The sequence below is a fragment of the Pelodiscus sinensis genome, chromosome 11 (genome assembly GCF_049634645.1).
Source record: "Pelodiscus sinensis isolate JC-2024 chromosome 11, ASM4963464v1, whole genome shotgun sequence".
In the NCBI taxonomy this organism is placed as follows: domain Eukaryota; kingdom Metazoa; phylum Chordata; order Testudines; family Trionychidae; genus Pelodiscus; species Pelodiscus sinensis.
Window position 1 is genome coordinate 18573231 of NC_134721.1, and position 19498 is coordinate 18592728.

The window sequence follows — 19498 nt, forward strand, 5'->3', positions numbered from 1 at the left end:
TTCTCTTACATAACACCCCACCCTTCCTTTTGCTCTGAATGAGTTGGTTTTCCAAGATCAATGCTTTCCCCCACTTCTTCCTTTAAAGGGAAAGAGGAAAGGGGAAGATGTGATGCAGATTCCAGTTTCCCTGCTTGTGATTGCGTGGGACAGATGTGCAGCAAACTCTCAACAGCTGGGACTGGGTGGGTCTACTCCCCCCACCCCACAGCTACCCGCCTCGCTCAGGGGTTAAAGTGAGCGAAAGAACCTGAGGATCAAGTCTCACTCCGGCATTGGAAGGAAAAGTTGGAGCCCCGCCTCGGATTGGCTGACAGTATTTTAGAGGGAGTTGTAGCCTCCAATTAAAGGGGCACGGTTCAGGCAGGCTCTGCACAAGGTTTGAAGTGCAGCGGTGCTCACTGCGACCACGCTAGTCTACGGCCATTTACAAGCACAAGTCATTCACCGGCTGCTGCCTGGCGTGAGTGGAGAGAGCTGACCCCTTGAACACCAGAAGGGCGAATACACGGGCAAGGCGTGTCATGGATCTGAGCCCAGGCATTCAAAAGGTGAGTTGCAATGTGCTTTCTGCTTGGTGCATTCTTCCTACCTAGCACTTGCCTGGCAGGCTAAGTAGCGGCTAGCGTCTCCTCCCCCCCACTTCTGTGGCTGTTGCCAAGTAAAACCTCCAAACTAGTTTTGTCTAATGAAAACTTTAGAGACAGGTCCCCACAGCACGTGTCAGGTGGCATAATCGGTGGTTACCACTCCAGACATGAGCTATCTGTGTATCGAGACCACTCAGGGCTGAGCAGTTATTTTTCTTCACTGCAGAAATGTCTATTTTCACTCCTGAACACCCGGTAACAGGGTCTCTGCAGTTAGCTTGTGTGCAGGGAGAATATGGTGTCACCTTGATCTTTCCTGGGCTCGTGCCAGTGGAGGTGTTAGCCTCTGGGATGAGGCTACTGTAATGTTTTCCAAAGTAGACAGTTAATCTGCTGACACTTCCTAGGATTTACTTTCTGCCACCGTGTGACTGAGTCCAACTTGACAGAGGCTGATAAACTGGACAGTCTACCTTTCTTAACAAACTGGTAGGTAGCCTGTTTTAGTAGTGCTCTAATAACAAAACCCCAGTCCCCTTTGCCTGTTGGAGCTTCTTTGGCCACTGCCAAAATGCTCATTCAAAGTACTGACCGCAGCAGCTCAGACAAAGGTGCTGCTAGCCCCTGGGATTGAACACTTACTCCCCCAGTGCTGGCCTGGTTCCCAGCTTGGTGCTTCCTTAACAAAAGTGCAGATCAACAAATAAAAAGTGAGTAGTTTAGTCGCCTAGCTTGAGGGCAGATCACTTACCTGCACAGGATGGAAAGAAGCCAGAGTCTGGAAGGAATTCAGTTCCCCATTCAATGGAGTCATTTATCTGCTAAGGATATGGAGAAATAACCCCAGTGGATGCAGTTTAAGGATTCTTTCCAAATCTCTTTGAGGTAGTTATCTAGCGGTGGAAGACTTGTCTGACAACACTTGCTGCCTAAATGCATGATGGGAGCGATATCTTTGGAAAGTTGAGATTCTTTATGAACTATTCCCCCCCAGGCTGTACAATGAGGGAGCGTCATTTAGAATTCACTCTCCTCAATAGACTGGAAATCTGCATAAAAATGGGTTTGGGCTTGTTCCTTTCCTTGGCAGAACTGGAGTATAATAGGAACATTGTCATTTCCTTGATTTTAGCACATTGTATGTGCCTATGAAGAGCTTTCCACTTTTCTCCAAGGCTCCAAATATATATTTGGGAAGGGGGAATTCTTGTGTTGTGGGAGGAGAGAGATTTTATATACCTGTGAGCTGCAGATAGTGGGAGGATTTTTTTTCAGTTCTATATTTTTGCACCACTGTGTGACAATTACACTCTGCCTGGTGGAAGGGGCAGTATGTAGCTGTACAACCCCAAAAGGAGCTGTGATGGAATGTTGGCTAAGTGGCATTCATGCTTACATATAGAGCTTGATCCTTCAAGCGCTGAGTGAGGGATGTAAAATCCAGTTAACTGGTTAACCAGTTAAAGGGGAAGGCGGCGGCGGCGGTGGCTGCGGGGGGGGGGGGGGGGGGGGCGGAAGGAGGGAGAGGCGGGAATCGCTCCAGTGGCCACTCTGCCCACCACTGGGATGGAGCAGTCATTGTCCCCCACACCTTTGCAGGCAGGGGCTGCTCTTGCCCTCACAGGTGTACGCCATAACCAGTAAGCGTCACCCATTTAGCATAAGGCTTACTATTTAAACAATTAAACATTCACATCCCTATTCTGAGCGCATGCTTAATCTTAAACATGTTAGTAACCTCTAACACCAATAGAACTACTTCTGCTTAATTATCAGCTGGTGTTCTTGGGTACTGTACTGATTCAGGGAAAGTATGAGTATCCTGCTGAAGTGATCAGGGTTGTGAGTGGTTTTCACTATGCATCTGAGAACTATAGAAATTAATTGAGTGATTAATTCTGAGACTTTTTTTGTCCCTTTCTGGGCCTAATCCAAAGCACACTGAAATGAAGGGGGGAGAGGAGGTCTATTGACTTACATGGACTCTAGATCCATGCATAAACAGCAGACACAGAGGAAAGGAATGCTACAGAGTAAGTGTGTGTGTTACAAAACTATGCACTAAGGACATAATAAAAATCCTCAGGGATTTTTATTAACACAAGTTGAACTATATAAAGCTTTTGGACAGGAAAATGTGTATCAAGAAAACTACTTCAGTTGGCCAATGCTAGTCCTTATCTAAACGGATATGGCTCAGAGCTCCAACCACCAGTCTCTACTAAAGACTCAGTTGGCTCTTGAGAAATGCTTGGGGAAGGGAGGAGTGTTCAAGACTGGGGTGTTTCCAGTAACTTTATCTAGGAAAGCTCCACCCCTTTTCTGGAAGTGAAGACCCAGGCCTCTTCCATGCTAGCCTTTTGAGTCACAACAGGCAAACAGTTCAGTGGCTCCTGAATTTTAGTGGTCCGTCTCCAGAGAAAAGATACAAGGTGCCTGTTGCCTGGGAACTGGGAGTTCTTTGGCCTTATTTCATACACCAGCATGGCAGCATAACAAGGGAAAGAGAAACCACTTCCTTAAAGTGAGATTGTAGAAACCTAGGGATGCATTCATTCTCACAATAACACATTCTGGGTGTCTTTAGCAGCTTAATGGCAACAGTCCAGTATCATAGTGCCCCCAGGAGTCCAGTATCATAGTGCCCCCAGGAGCTGGTTCGGTACAGCACATGTGGACTCACACTGGCGCTGAATTTCAGGGCTTTTGTTCTAATGACTATAGTCACCCTGGGATCTACCAGGTTTTGGAGGCAGGTCCTCTTCCATGGCAGGACATGGGGGGGGGGGGGGGGGGGTTCCCCATGGAACCTCCAATGATCATCTTCACCAGAAATCCCACTCTTGGCTAGGAGTGGGGCATCTGTGTACAGGGCCAGCCTTAGGCTGATTGAACCTATTCCCCTGAATGTGGCCCCATGCCTAAGAGGGCCCCATCCCCTAAAGCCGCAATCGACTGGTTGATCACAAGGCCTCAACCAGTGGATCGTGAGGCGTTCGGGGCCCTCCATTCTCCCCCCCCCCCCCCAAGAAGCCCCATTACCTACTTCCAGCGTAGTGCCAGCTTCCCCGGGGTGGACGGAAGTCCTTCCTGCAGCTTCGCGCCACTTCTGGGGATTCTGGAAGTGCACTGGCTGCTCCCCTCCCACAGCTCTGTAGTGTGCTGGGCACGTGGCAGGGGGTGTCAGCGCTGGAGGAGGAGTGCGGTGCCGGCGGCTTCCCTGCAGCACTGTGACTGCAGGACTCAGGAGAGGTGAGTCAAGTGCAGGTATTTTGGCCCGGCCCCCTGGGCAGGCGTGGTACTGCAAGGGGTTTTGGATGTACCATGGGTGGGGGGTTTGGCCGGCTCGGGGGGGGGGGGGGGGGAGGGGAGAATCCTGGGAAGAAGCTGTGCAGGGGACTCTCTGCCCCCACTTCCCTCCTGTTCCCTTCCCCAGCCGCAGAAACCTGTCCCCAGTACTATGTCCCCTGCTCCCACCAACACAGTTGGGGCTACACTAGTGAAGCTTGGTGGGGGAGGGGGGGTTGGAGGAGGGTTTTTTGCATCTCACTTGTGTGGCCCCAACTGACTCTTCTGTGGGTTAGTGACCTCTGACTCAAAACAGGTTCTCTGCCCTTCTCAGAAATAAAGGCAATGAAGAAACTTTTTGTGTTTGACATAGTATTCTATTTAAAAATGAAGCCTGGCCAACAAACCCCCAATTGGGGCCAAGCCCCCATCTGGCCACAGCATCATTGCACTCCGCTTTCCCGCAGGCCCTACATCTGAAAATCAGTTGTACAACTATCAAAACAAATTATTTTTCTACTATTAAAGTGAAAACCTATAATATCTTTAGAACATGGTGACTTCTATCAATGGGTGTCTAGACTATATGGCTCCGTTGGAGCCATGTAGATGAGTTTACTAGACATAGCAAAATGAAGCGGCGATTTAAATAATCGCCGCTTCATTTACATCAATATGGCTGGCACAGCGTGGCGGCCATATTGATGTAATCAGCTGATTGTCAGCACGATGCAGTAGTCTAGATTAGGATCAGCCGACCCCAGAACCCTTTGTCAGAGCCTGTAAGCCTCGTTTCACTGAAAGATTTTGCTGAACAAAAACTAAGGAAGATAGTTTTAAAAACATAGGTGAGGAGTACAATAAAGTCCCTCTTAACTAACGTGATATTTAATGACGCAATGTACCAAAACATTGGTGTGTGGTGTACTTTTTTTTTCTCTGCTCAACAAAAATCCTGGGTGCCAGGGCCCCGTCAAAACTATTCAAATTGTCCCTCAGAGGCACAATCCCTGCCATTGATCTGTTCTATATGGAGATAGCTATGTGTCAGTCACATACAGATAGGGCTGGCTTTAGGAAGTGTGGGGCCCAATCTCCCACTAGAGATCTAAAGGGGTAATTGGTTACCTGGCTAGTATTGTCTTAACTGAGTGCTTTCTGAGGTAACTGGTTAACAAGTGCCTGGATGACTGCATTACAGGCAGAGGGCTATGCTAATGGCCCCTGCCGTGACACATGGCAGGCTGGTTAACCATATAGTTCAACCAGTTAAAATCCTGTTTAAAATGTTACATCCCTGTGTCTCTCTAGGCTTTCTCAAGAAAGAGTCTGTATAGTCTGTCTCCCTGCACCTTCCTCCCCCTGAGATTGAGACCATAGCCCTGTTTTCTCACTGCCCTACTTGCTCCCTCTGGCTCAATGACCCCATGCATGCACACTACTGTCCTCTGCTGAGCTTTGGGAGCTAATACTGTGTGACAGGCCCCTGCACCAAGTTCCTGAGGAGTCAGCTTGCTCATATTGCCCTCTGTGAACCCTCACAGTCAGTCCATCCCTGAACCTCCCTGATCTGTGCTGTGACTTCTCCTGCCCATCATCTTCCTCGCCCCTTCCATCTCTGCTGTTTGTTCTCGTGGCCATCCACTCCCCATCTTTCATTCCCTCGCTAGGCAGGTTGGAATGCACCCTGGCCGAGGAGTAACGGTAGTCCGGACTAGGAAACCTAGTCCGAACTACCTAGTCTGTGCCGCATGTAGCCGCGTGGCACGGAGTCCGCACTAGGGGACACTTAAAAATGGCGGCACCCGGCTATAGGCAAACGAAGCCCGGGAAATTCAAATCCTGGGCTTTATTTGCAACTCTGTATGACTACATTAACCACCCTAGTTTGAACTAGGGTGGTAGTGTAGACATACCCTCCTTGAGTAGTGTTCCCTGTAAGCTGAGTGCTTGGGTGGCCACTCAGGAAGGATTCAAATGCTGTCCAGCAGATTGCTTGCAGCCTGTGTTCCTACTGGTAGAACACATTTGCATACGTGGTGATGCACACAACAAAATTTATGCCACATATAGAAGGAAACATTTACAGGGAACACTGTCCGTGAGTGTATGTGTGGTGGTTGGCATGTTTGTACTCAGGGTGGCTAGCACCAAAAAAGGTTGGTGTTTTGAAACCTTTCTTGGGGCAGAAAATACTTTCTGCCCCAATCTGCTCTAGCTATGCTTCTCTCATGAGATGGTGGGGTGCCTCACAAAACCACTAGCTGCTCCATGAGGCTGTCTGTGCTGCATGTGGTGGAATGGAGGCTTCATGCACTGATCATACCCGCAGCAGAGTATCTCAGCTCTAACTGGTCAAACTGGCCAATGGGAGCTGAGAAATTGTGCTGGGGGCAGGGACTGTGTGTGAAGCGGAAAGATACATGGAATAGCGGATGCTTTGAGCCTCGGGCAGTGGCAGGCAGGGAGCCTCCCTCAGGGTCTTGCTGGGCTGCTAGCCAGGAGACATCTAGGTAAGTACCTCCCAGCCAGAGCCTGCCTCTGGCATCCCACCCCTTCCTGCATGTCATCTCCCTGCCCTAGGTCACCACAAACACTCTGCACCCCCTTCCCCAGGTCACAACTCTCTCCCAGACCCTACACCCCCTCCTAAATCTCTCCCCCATGCCAGAATCCCCTCCTGCAGTGCTAGGGATGTAAAATCCAGTTTAACCCATTAACTACTTAAATGGGATATGGAGGGGGGGATTGGGCCGGGCTCACTGCAGGGACTACTCCGGCTGGGCCCACTGTCAGCCTTGCTAGTTGAAGCAGCCCTCCTGCTTATCTATAACTGGTAAGCATCACCCTTATCGGGGGATACTTACTGGTTAACCATTCACATCCATGTCCTACACCCATGTCCTGTCCTGGACCCTGCACCCTAATGCCTGCCCCAGATCACAATTTCCTCCTTTGCCCAAACTCTCTCCTGAAGTCCAGTCCCTTACCCAAGCTCTCTTCTGCCCTCAACTTCTGTCCCAGATCCCACACGCCCTCCATAGAAAACTGTGGCCCTTGACCATTTATCAAAATCTTGGGGTGGCCCTCCAGCACATATTGCCCACCCCTGTGATATGGATGACCTGTGCAGGAGAACAAGGGGGACTCCTTATTTCCCCTTCTTGCCCAGTGTGAGGTGTCAATTATGTACCGAGATCACAAATCTGCACATGTCAATTCAGCCATCTATAGCTCTCTTTTGTGGATACAGATTCTGTATCTGAGCAGGGCTCTAGTCACAACCTCTACACTAATCTGTTCTCTCCCAGAAGATCTTCATATGTGATATGAAGGCATCTGATGCTGCACAGCCATGGATCAGAGGGGATATTTTCTACTCTGAATACAGAAACTTGTTAGTGACTTTCCAAAAGATTAAGCTTGACACATATCTGTCTTTCTGTAAGATGGTGTCAGTAATTTTGAACTTCCTTTAAATGTACAAAAAGAATCGCCTGAGTATCTCATCTGCATTATGGAGATGTGCAAAGACATGTCAACATGACACCACAGTTACTATTTAATGGTCAACATGGGGCTAAAACTTCCATGCAGGGAGTGAAGGAGATAAATTATTGCTTATCTTCTACCATTGTTCTGACAAACTGTCTGCTGAATCAGAACCAAGCACAACAGTAAAACAGAAACAAGTTTGCACTTAAAGGGAAATGCAGTTGCATAATAAATACCTTACATCAATCTGTCTGAATAATATAAGATGTTTAGAGGCACATGAACATCTTTGCAGTAGACAGCTGTTTAATTTCCTGAATTGTGAGAAGGGCACTTTTTTTCCTGGGCACTGGGTGAACTACTGTCAACATTTAATTTGGCCTGGCAATGTCGCACAGCCAGTTTGAGCAAGTCTGTGAATGTGAGTCTGGAATTCATTAAGGCTTGTTCCATGCTCCTAAAAGTGTTTTATTTTCAATTGCTGTTGGGTTTAATTATTGCTGATGTTTTGCCCAGTGTATTATGGAACTCCTCTGAGGAAATTAAAACATTGGGGGGGGGGGGGAAGCATTCAGCTTGGAGAAGTAGTTTAGATTAGTTTTGAGAGAATCTTGCATTCAACACAAATATATAGGTTATTGGAAACATTTGAATGGGAACTGGAAAATAAGGGTTCATGGGCTGTCCCCCTCCCCCCCCCCCCCCCCCCCCCGATTAACCAACAATATGATCAGAAAAGGGAAATTAAAAACTGTTCAAAGCCAAGCTGAAGCTTTGTTTCGGGTGATGCAAATGTTTTCTTTTTCTTTCTTTAAAGAAGGGGGGGGACTGTGCCCCCCATACATGGGATCCTGGTTAACTTTTTAAATGGGATTTTACATCCCTAGTGTAAATACCTAAGTAGTTTGCCCACTTTGGGCAGCACAACTTAGAGGATGGATTTCAAGTATCCATTCTTCTACAAAGGAATGTTATCTTGCAATTAGAGGGAGATGGGTGCGTTCACTTACAAGTTCAACACTAGCCACTTAAAACAAGTAATGCTGTGGCACCGTGGAGACTAACAAAATATATTTCATCTTAAGAAGTAGGTTTTGCCCACAGAAGCTCATGATACTACATATATTTTTGTTAGTCTCTAAGGGCATGTCTACACAGCAGGGCTAAAGCCGAAATAAGCTATGCAACTTGAGCTGACTCAATTGTGTACCTTAAGTCGAAATAGATTATTTTGGCTCTTGGTGTTGTCTGCACAGCAGGAAGTCCAAGAGAGCACTAGTCCTCTGACTTCCCTTACTCCTTGTAAAATGAGTTACAGGAGTTGGAGTAAGAAGTCCTCCAGCTTGACATTATGTGTAGATGTGACCTAAGGTGCCGCAAGACTACTCATTATTTTTAAAGTTGCAATCCCTCACAGCTATCCCTCTGAGATTATTCAAGCCTAAAAGGCTAAAGATCTTAACTTTTTAATACAATAAAAAGGCTTTTTTTCCCCTGCCTTGATTTCCACATCACATGCAATGAATGGGACACTTCCAACCTTAATTAGCTTCATTAACACAGGTCCTATAATTGACAGGTAACTTCTTTTGGTGTTACAGAATACAGCATATCTATCTAACTTCCACTCCAGTTCAACTGATGAAGTCAGTTTCCCCACGAAAGCTCATGAACTAATATATTTCTTGGCACTTAGTGACATGACTGCAGGATTGCTTGTTGTGTTTGGAAAACACAAGATGTTTCTTCTTTGTTTAGTTCCAGTAGATATTGATGGTTACATGTAATGTATAATTCAAGAAACCTATCTGTCCTATTTAAATGGTAGTCCCCAGGGGTCATGATATCTGCATGCCATGAATAGTACATACCCTAATGAAAGCAATAGTCATCCCAATGGAGTTGAGTGACTAATAGCACTGCAGCCATTAGTCTGCGAAGGAAAACATTCATGTTCCTACAGAGGTTTGTCTCCAAGTATTTCTATGTACTGAATCAGAGTTTGTAACAGTCTGAATTTGGTACAGGGGGATTAGATGTTATACCCACTCCCACACCTTTCTTTCACTTAGACCTAAACTGTTAAGGCACTAATGCTGTTCTGTTCTGTCAACTGTGACCTGTTACTTTAGCTTTCCCTGATCTTGACTTAGACTGCCTTGAATGAGACCAAACAAATTGTCATGTACCTTTGGCAAGTTGCAGAATGCATGGATGAAGAGCTTGTGTTTTGGGGCTCTATCTAGACTTCAGTTCCCGCTATAGATCACCCTATGGTTCAGCCCTCTTAAAATTCCTCCTACAGGAAGAATGACTGGAGAACTTTGTATAGCAAGTTAAGTGAGGAGCAAGTCTGAAGTGCCAAGACTAACTCCTATTTTTGAATGAAAGGATACTTAGTGAAAGAAGGGGAAGGTCTCTGGAGGTGCTATTCTGGGACTATTTAGCTAACGAGGTCAATATTTTAAGCGATGCCTCTTTCCCCACTCCAAAGACATTCTCACCACACCTGACTGTGGCTGTAAATTCTTTACTTCTGTCAGTCCGCTTCCAGCTAATCTCATTCTAATTATAGACCCTTCCTCTCATCACCACCACCACAACACCTTGTTGGTATTTTATTCTTTCCTCTCCACTCTAGGCAGAAGTGCAGAGTCTTCAAGCCCTCCCCCCTCTTCATGCCTGACTTCTTAAAAAATGCTGTTGAGACCACTAGAATTAGCGTCAAGTTTGGGGATTGGAAACCTGCTGCCTGAAAAGCCACAGTTCAAAAATCTGGTCTAAAAATAATAATAATAATGAAGTCATTGCAAAACATTGTGGCATCTGATTTAAGAGTTTAAATTCATCCAAATTTGACTATTTGGACTCTGGAGTACCATAAATCCCTCTAGAAAATGAAATTTAGATTCCTGAGTCTGTCATGTAATGCTGAGTGCAGCAATGCTTAAATACATCTAAAATCTGGGCCGCAATGCTTAGCAACTTCTCAAGGAAGAGTCTTTAAACTAGCTAAGAATTGAATCCTCAGAGTGGGCTTGAGGAAAGAGAACCCCTTGTCCCTGGTATTGGTGGGAATACCCATGTAACATCACACTCATTACTGTACATGACCTACTTTCTAGAAGTGAGACTCCATCCACTGCCTAGCAGACATGTCTAATGGCTTGCCATAAATTCCAAAGAGGTGAGTACAAGAATAGGGTCCTGAGATCTTGAGTAAGGATTGCAAATGAGCTGTTAAAGAGATGTCTTTCTGAAAGTGTGGCCTTAATTAGTAGGCTCTGAAATGTAACCCTTGTGTAAAATCCACATGTAACTTTGAAAATCCAGGCTGTGGCACTTATGAGGCCCTCGGAGTGGCGCAAGTGGAATGATAATTCCCTTCCCCTCTTTCATGCACCCCTGGAACCAGACCAACTAAGATGCTGCCCACGATTGAGCAAGGGTCACCCTGATCATAGGAGCGCTTCACAAAAAGGGAAGAGGGAGTGGATTAAAAAGCCCATAGGGAGATACTTTTGACTTATTTAGCAGATAGTGTGGGGGGGGGGTAGGGGTGTATGTGGAAGTGTAATATCCCAATACAAACAAAAGCAGCACAGTCCAAATCTGATCTCCATGCACTTGATCTTCCTTTTACTAAAACTCCTGGGCTATGTCTACACTCGCAGCTTCTTGCACAAGTACAGCTGTTCTTGTGCAAGAACCCACAGAGCATCCACTCTGCCCGCCTGCTCTTACACAAGGACAGCATGGTAAGAGGGCTTCTTGCGCAAGAGCTACACTCTTTTCTAATAGGTGTAACCTCTCTTGCACAGGAGGGCCGTGTGGACGCTTGGCAGCAATTTCTTGCACAAGAAATCCCTATGGCAAAAATGGCCATCAGAGCTTTCTTGCGCAAGAGAGCATCCACACTGCCATAGAAGCTCTTGCACAAAAGCACATCTCTTGTGCAAAAGTACATGCCAGTGTAGACACGCTCTTGTGGAAGACTTTTTTTTGAGCAACAAGCTGCCAGTGTAGACGAAGCCCTATTGCTTTCAATGGAAGCAGGTTCCAGTTCTATATTACACTTTACACTAATACTTGCTACAGTCCCATAAAGCTACAGGAAAGTTCCCCCGGGCTTGCTCAACCCCTGACAACCTGACCAGGAAAATGTGTTAGGTAGGGAAGAAAGCCTTCCTGACATCAGGGAATCTCTTCCTGTCCCCAGGAATGCATAGGGGAGCAGAGCCAGTCAAACAGTTTGCTGCAGTGGCCAAGATGATTCTACAAGCAGGGCAATGTTTGGTGCAGTGCATCCAGCCTGCACCCTCAGCTAATGTGATTTCTATGTATTGCCAGCCATAAGCAGAACTAAATCTGCTGTCTTCACTTCAGGAAGAACACTGAGGTAGGATGGGTGTAGATGTACCTCCCTAGCCAACCACCTTTCCTCAAGGTAAAGGGAGCATCTGTAGGACTCGTTTATTTCTCTGGGGATCCACAGGGGAGTCACATAGGTGTTCCCTACAGCAAAAGGGGCCTCATCTGATGAAGTGGCTCTTACCCATGAAAGCTCATGGTTCTGTTTTTTTAAGTCCGTGAGGTGCCCCAGGATTATTCATTGGTTTTTAAATGACCCTGTGTCCGCTTCATTGATCTCTAGTTTTGAACAATATAAATTGTGTTCATTTGTAGAACAAGTCCATTTGATTTGATGTTGGCTCATTAAAAAGATGACAATTATGCTCAAATATTCTAGACTACAGTATAACTGTAAAATATTAACGAGCTAGAACTAGTAGCTCTGTAAAGCCATAGCTTTTTTTTCTCTAAAGTCCCTTTGCCTAGGTTACAAATAGATAAGGGTCTGATGTTCACATGCCTTGGATTAAGATCAGCCCTGTGTTTAGGTACCAAACTCCTGTTGGTAGCCGTGCAATTTAGGTGCCTAGAAACCTTGAAAGGATTAGAGCCTTCCTCCTTTTTAGATAAATATCCACACTTTAAAACTTGTCATGATTGTTTGTTTTAGCCTTGGGCCTGCATTGTTTAAACAGTCCTAGAGTGGTGTGGATTTGGAATGAGGTCTTCTGGCAGACCGTGCTCCCTGAGTGGCACACTCATACAGCCACTCCGATTCAAATGCCACCCAGCTGATTAAGAGTGCCTAGTTAGGCTTTTTGTTTCTACTGGTGGTGCACATTCATACATGCCTTGGTGCACACAACTTATTCCTCCCATGGATGGAAAATATTAGAGGGAACATTGCTGGCAGAGCTATGAGGAGAAGCTATGAGCACAGTTTGTGCTTCTGATCTTTCTTTTGAGATGAACACTCTTCACTCTAAAGCTATATCTATGCAGCAATGTTACTTTGGAATAACGGATACTATTCTGAAATAACATAGTCTGCGTTTACACTATAAGCAGTTATTTCAATGTTGAGCTGGAGGACTTTACTCCTCATAAAATGAGGGTGACAGAGGAAGAGTGCTCTCCCTCAGACTCCTGACTTTCTGCTGTGTAGGCAATGCCAAAAGCTATTGACATAGCTCAACTTGTGTAGCTTATTTAGGCATTTTAGCCCTCCTGTGGAGACTTACTCTAATTGACTATAATGGATTCAGGATCAGACCCAAGAGTAATAACTGTCTGGCATGCACTGAGTCCATGGTAGTATCTTCCACATAAGAAAAATTAAACAACAAATAGTCTTGCAGCACCTTAAAGACCATCTACATGTGTTAGTATCATGAGCTTTTGTGGGCTCAACACAACCCACAAGTGGGTTGTGCCCACAGAAACTCATGATATCTACATAAGACTACTTAAGGTTTTTTCTGGATAGTCTGTAACTTGGCTACCCCTCTGAAGCTTTTTCCACATAGTCACAGTATATGTCTACACGGATATTAAAAAAAGCTGGCCTACGTCAGCTGGCTTGGGCCGCAGGACTAAAAATGGCTTTGTAGATGTTTTGGCTCAGGTTAAGCCCTGTCCTTGTGAGGGCTTCACTTCATCTTGAATGGTGCCTTAGAGGTGCTAAGCACTCTCACTAAACTTTGCCCAATCTTGGATTTGGCAGTGACATGCTGAGGACCTTTCCCAAACCTGAAGAAGTGTGGTGGCTTCAGTGTGGCTTGACAGCTTGTCTCTCACCAACAGAAGTTGGCCCAATAAAATATATTAACTCACCCACCTTATCTCTAATCCTGGGACCAACGTGACTACAGTATAAGAACAGCCACCTTGGACTAAATGTCCATCTTGCCAGTAGCCTGGTTTCTGGCAATGGCCACTGCCAAGTGCCCCAGGGGGAATGAACAGAACAGATAATCAAGTGACCCACTCCCAGCTTCTGACAGAGGTTTGGGACACCAGTGGCTCTGAATCAGGATAGGCATGGATGAACAATGCTGCAAGTCACTTTAATCTCAAGAATGATTGAGCAATAACTGTTCTTGCATACCAAGGACCTAGCCCTGTAGTCCTGTGCAGGAGCTCTTTTGTTTAAAGTCTGTGGGAATTAAGGATATGCATGCACTACTGTCACTCAGCCATGTAGGTTGCTAATGTCAAGTACCTAAATGTGAATATACTTTGCCTTGAACCTTTAAATACATTTTCCCAAGCATTTCTTCTAAAAGCCCTGGATTTCCATTCAAGATTTTGCTGTTTGTCTTTTGTGATAACCTCACCTACACAGGCCCAAGAGTTCCACCTAGGTGTTAAACAGTGGTTATCATACTCAACGACAGGCTTTCTCCATGTCAGTTTTCTTCCTGATGGTGCCTACCTCCCTTTGAGCAGTAAATACTGTGAGAATAGGGAATGGAATCTATTTCCATCCTTGGACTAATTGGAGTCAGGTGTTCAGCCACAGCTTTCTCTTATGTCCATAGGCAAGCTTTAACTTCTGTCAAACAAGGACAGTGGTGCTGGAAGACAGGGAGGGGATGGGGGGGGGGGGGGTTGAGATTTTAATCAGTGACATTTGTGAGCCTCTTTAGTAGCCTTGAATGGAAAAGGCTACAGAACTATGAATTATTGGTGTATATTACGACCATAATATGTTGCTCATGGTATTTTAACTAAGGTTGCCAGGTGCCTGGTATTTGTGCCTTCCATCTGTTTAAAAAAAATGCAGAAAGTACCAGACATCTAAAAGGTCTGTTTTTCCCGAGGCTCAGCTTGGGGCACTTAACAGGAGGCAGCTTTTTTCTTTTTTGGGGGGGGGGAGGGGAGGTTGTTCAGTATCTTATTTATTTTGTGAAATGATCTGGCAGCCTTAATTTTAACCCTTTTTTGCCTCCAGTGGGAAGCAAACTCAGGGGGCACACTTAACTGAACTGCAGTACTTGAATGAAACACACTTTAGTGCTATAATTTAGTTCAAATTTGGACAGATGCACCCCCACGCACTTGCTTTTGTGTTGATAATTCACACTAAGTTTTTGAAGCTCCAGTTGCAAACTAGTGGAAAAGTCTCTTCATCTTATTTTAAGAGCCTGTCCTTTCTTTATCATGAATTCACACTCTTGTTAGAGGAAAGGAACTCTGACTGCCAATTATGTGCTCTTGGAAGAGGCTGATATTTGCAGAGGCTACATTATATCTTTGTGGCACTAGAGGTTGAAATTTGGCAGCTCTGCTGAAATAGCTTCCTTCGATATTAATGCCTTTCTCTGTGCTTTATGTATTGCCAAAACAAAAAGGCATTGTTTCTAGGGTAAACTTCCCACAGGTCTGAAGTGCAATGTCAGCTACTACTCCCAATGTTCCAGATGGCACCAATTCATTCCCTGACATCTTGCATCCAAACCCTCTTTACTGGAGTAGTTTAATACAGCCCTTAAAAGCAACTTTTTCCTAAGGTTAGTAACATGAATATTGGCCCTTGACCAAGACTTGGTAACAAATTAGCTTGAGATATTGTATACAATAGACCCTGCAAATGGTAAAACAGTCACAACAGTCCCTCTTTATCCCAAGACAAAGGAAGGCATGTACTGATAAATCAACTGACAACTTGTCACTTTTTTTAAGTCAATGTAATGCTGAGGAAAGGTGCAAGATTGACAGCCCTAGATGGCATCTTTGCTATATCTGTAGAACTTCCCAACGCTGCACATTAATGGTTTGAGACGCAACTGAAGCTACTGTCTCCTGGGGAAGTACTGTCTCCTGGGGAAGAGGATTGTTCAGTTGCCACTTTAACCCCTGCTGAGACTTCCAGCATCAGAGCAGTTGGCATGATAGTGCTTGCCATTAGGAACTTGGTAGTGAATTCACAGGTGAGCAATGGGCAGGGCTCACCAAGCTGCGTGGTTCAGCATGCTGCACATGTGCTGATGGCACTGAGGCACCATGCTGGGCTATCATCTACTTGCATGTGGTGAGTAATTACCTAAATTGTCGAGCCCTGGCAATGGGCATGTTAGCATGGTTGAGGAGGAGCACCTTCCAAAAGTCACAAGAGCAAGATTCTCTACAGCACAGGAGTAGAATATGAACTGTGTGCCCTGAAAGTAGTCCTCTCCACGGCCATATCTACACTAGGAGTTATTTCAAATTTACTAAGTTTGACTTCTGGGCACCCAATTTTACAGATTTGAAGTTGTCTTCACTATGGGAAAGAATGGAAATTAGTCTGAGGCAGGCTCCATTAATTAGCAGCATCTGGACACAAGACCCCAATGCACTAAAGTCAATGAAGAGTTTAATGGGACAACCCCATTTAAGTCAATAGGGAGTTCTTGCCACTGACTTGAATACAGAACATAGCGTGTGTGTATATATATAAATTACAGACCTTATCATCCAAGCGCTACATCTTGCATTCAACCAGTGGAGAAGCAATGAAGTAAACATTTTGCTTAATTGCAAAATAGTAAAACCAGAGAGCTTTCACATACCATGCAAGAGGCATATCAATTCCAGATACAAAGTGAATCAAAACACATTGAGCCAATGTGAGCTAAGTTCTTGACTCTTCAGTTTAACAGTTACTGCTACCACCCAAGATTTATTTGTTACAGGGCTAAATGAGTTGCAGGGCAGGGGGAGGAGGAATTGATATTTGGTGCACACATGTTTGGTTTTACCCCCACAATTTTTATTTTAATATTCATTCATGTCAATATATATCAACTCGAGCAGAGTGTCAATATTTCTTGAAATGTTATCCCCCTTTCCTACAAACAGTCACGTCTGTCAACTTTCATGGTAAAAATTGGATTACCTGATACTAGGGGAACACATGGGATTGGTGCATATTCAGCACTGGAATTTTTTGAACAAAACTGAGTGATTCAAACGTTTTAACTTCTTCTTTGAGAAGAAACCTGCTTCTTATAGTTTCCTCTTAGAAGAGTTTGTCAAAAGGTTTGAGGCAGAATAACCAAGGAAAATTGTACATAAGGTGAATCCATAAACAAAAGCATGAATTGGATAACTCCAGGCCAGATTCCTACTACCCATTGTGCAAACTGATAGGGAATGTTCTGCTTATGTATACCTACTACCTATAAGGTTGCACAACACTTCGCATTCTAGGGCCCAATTTAGCAAAGCTTTTTATAAGCAGCTGAACTTCAAACAGTTGTGATGAAATTTTCCATGTTGTATGTTATGCTAACTGGTGTATGTGCTCTTTATCAATAAGGCTGGGCTCCTGTAATTTAAAAAAAAATTGTTTAGCCATCATAATGCACAAAGGTGCATTGTCTACCTTAATGCTATCACTGCCTAAAATTTGACTGACTTAAAAAAATGTTTTTCTAAAAGTTTCAAACGCAGGACTAGTATCAAACTACACAGAAAACCTGACAATCCGCCAAAAATGTACCCTTTCTGTATCTGATGTGTCAACCTTCAAACATTTTACTCACATAAATTCTGTATCCCTGAATAATCCCAGATTTAATTTTGGTCACTCATATCCATGCTTAGCTTTATGCATTATAAGTCTCTGTAGGGTTGAGACTCCAATTTACACAACACTTAACACACTTCCATGTACAAATGGTGTTATGCATGTAAATGTTAAGCTTTGCACACAAAAAACCCTGAATCTTATGGCTCTCACCAAATGTGAAATGCAGCTGCAATATGCTCAATTGCTAATATGCACATGCAATCAAACGTGGACTTCTGAAAATCAGATTCTGGACATCCTTTTGGTACATTTATCATGTAATTTAAACTTCTGCATGGGCCAGCAATGCTCACCAAGAAATGCAATTTTAAATACCATTAAGACAAACGGCACTTAATAGTAAATGCCAGATGTATCAGGTTTTTTTATCCACTGTGTAAGGTTCCCTGCCTACTCTGTACCACATGGATTTTAATGGGTAGTAATCCCAGATTATTCCTCTTGAGATTAACCATTAATTTTAACTTGCATAACAAATTGTAAGGTTATGGCATTAATCTACATACTCTTAAAAAAATTTCCCTGTTTATCACAAGATCTGCCAAAGTATCTGTGGAGTAGATGACCATAGGCTTCTCACTTACAATCTCCTAATTTAAGAACTCCCCTCCATTTTAAATAGCAAGTAGTGCCTATATAATTGCAGTGCATAACTGTAGGTTTGCAATTAAATATGCGGCCCCAACAAATCAGGTGAGTGGGTTTTTTTCCCCCACAAGGCCTCATGTCCCATTTAGGCACTGACACAAACAAGATTTTGAAATGTTCTGCACCTCTTCCATTGTGACTAGTCATACTTACAATACTCATTGTGTTGAGCCCTTCTGAAGTTATGTCCATTTAGTTAGTCCTAAGTAAGGGTATGTCTACACTAGCCCCTTAGTTCGAACTAGGGAGGCTAATGTAGACATTCGAAGTTGCAAATGAAGCCTGGGATTTAAATATCCCGGACTTCATTTGCATCTTCCTGGGTGCTACCATTTTTAAAAGTCCCTTAGTCCGAACTCCGTGCCCGCAGCTACATGCAGCACGGAATAGGTAGTTCGAATTAGGGTCTCCAATTCAAACTACCTATTCCGTGCCGCATATAGCTGTGGGCACGGAGTTCGGGCTAAGGGACTTTTAAAAATGGTGGCACCCAGGAAGATGCAAATGAAGCCCGGGATATTTAAATCCCAGGCTTCATTTGCAACTTCGAATGTCTACATTAGCCTCCCTAGTTCGAACTAAGGGGCTAGTGTAGACATACCCTCAGATAAGATCTTCTGACACCCTGGCCTCAGCTGTGGTTGCTGACTGAATTCCATATCTAACATGCGGTTCATGGTATATGATAAATTTTAAACAGTCTTCTAGCATGTACTGGCTGCCACCCCATGCTTCTGCCTTTTGATACAGAACATAACCATGAACATTAATCAACACAGTTATACTTTCATATCTCTAGCACCCATGCATTCTGATGTGGTTTACCAGAAAAATCACCTGGAAGTCTCAAGGGAGGGAGGGACCTGAGTTCTGGTACTTAATCTCATTTTGAAAATAAACATTAAAATTGAGACTTACATTGGGATGCACTTATCACAGTGTATGCCCAGAATTAAGATGTGAAAAGGCACTTTTGAGGTTCCGATACAAACCAGTTCCAAAATATTGCTGCTTGTCTTGAGGAGAAATTTTGGAGCAAGTTCTTGTCCACAGTGGATCACCCCTTTCCCATCTGAAACACCAATGATACATCTGATGCATTTCACTTTACAAATTCAGATTATATACCTTCTGAATCCTAGAATCATAATGTAAACTTTCAAGCTCTAATTAGAGTAGAAATAAGACTTGCTAGCTGAAACACAATTCTTTATTTTCTCCTACCGAAGCAGATCCAGCTGCTATAGCAATGTCCTGACTTTCATTGACTTAAGGGCAGGTCTCATGGATTCATTGAGAGATTTATGTATACTGTATTCTAATCCTTCCAGTTCCTTGTTCAGTTATAGTAATAAATGCATGAATGTGATGTACTTTACTTTGAACAAAAGTGAACTAGTTTCAGAGAATGGCATTTAACGTAGTTGTAAAGTCCAGTCACTGTCTAATCCAGTCTGTATACACAGGGTTTTGGCAGCTGCTTTTGGTAACTGTTGCACATAAACACAATCAGCAAAAAGGCAGATGTGTTTCCTTTCCTCTGCAGTCA

General features: G+C 44.3%; 1 protein-coding gene across 2 annotated transcripts in view; it reads left to right on the top strand.

The window, feature by feature from the left end:
- Nucleotides 1-261: 261 nt before the first annotated feature.
- Nucleotides 262-19498, top strand: part of LMCD1 (LIM and cysteine rich domains 1) — a 77125-nt gene continuing 57888 nt past the window's right edge. Inside the window, exon 1 of one of the 2 annotated variants that reach the window (XM_075938707.1) lies at nucleotides 262-551. In XM_075938707.1, the coding sequence (XP_075794822.1) occupies nucleotides 525-551 (27 nt within the window). In that variant the 5' untranslated portion in view covers nucleotides 262-524. The remainder of the gene's footprint in view (nucleotides 552-19498) is intronic. The other variant, XM_006132806.4, reaches the window with a different exon arrangement.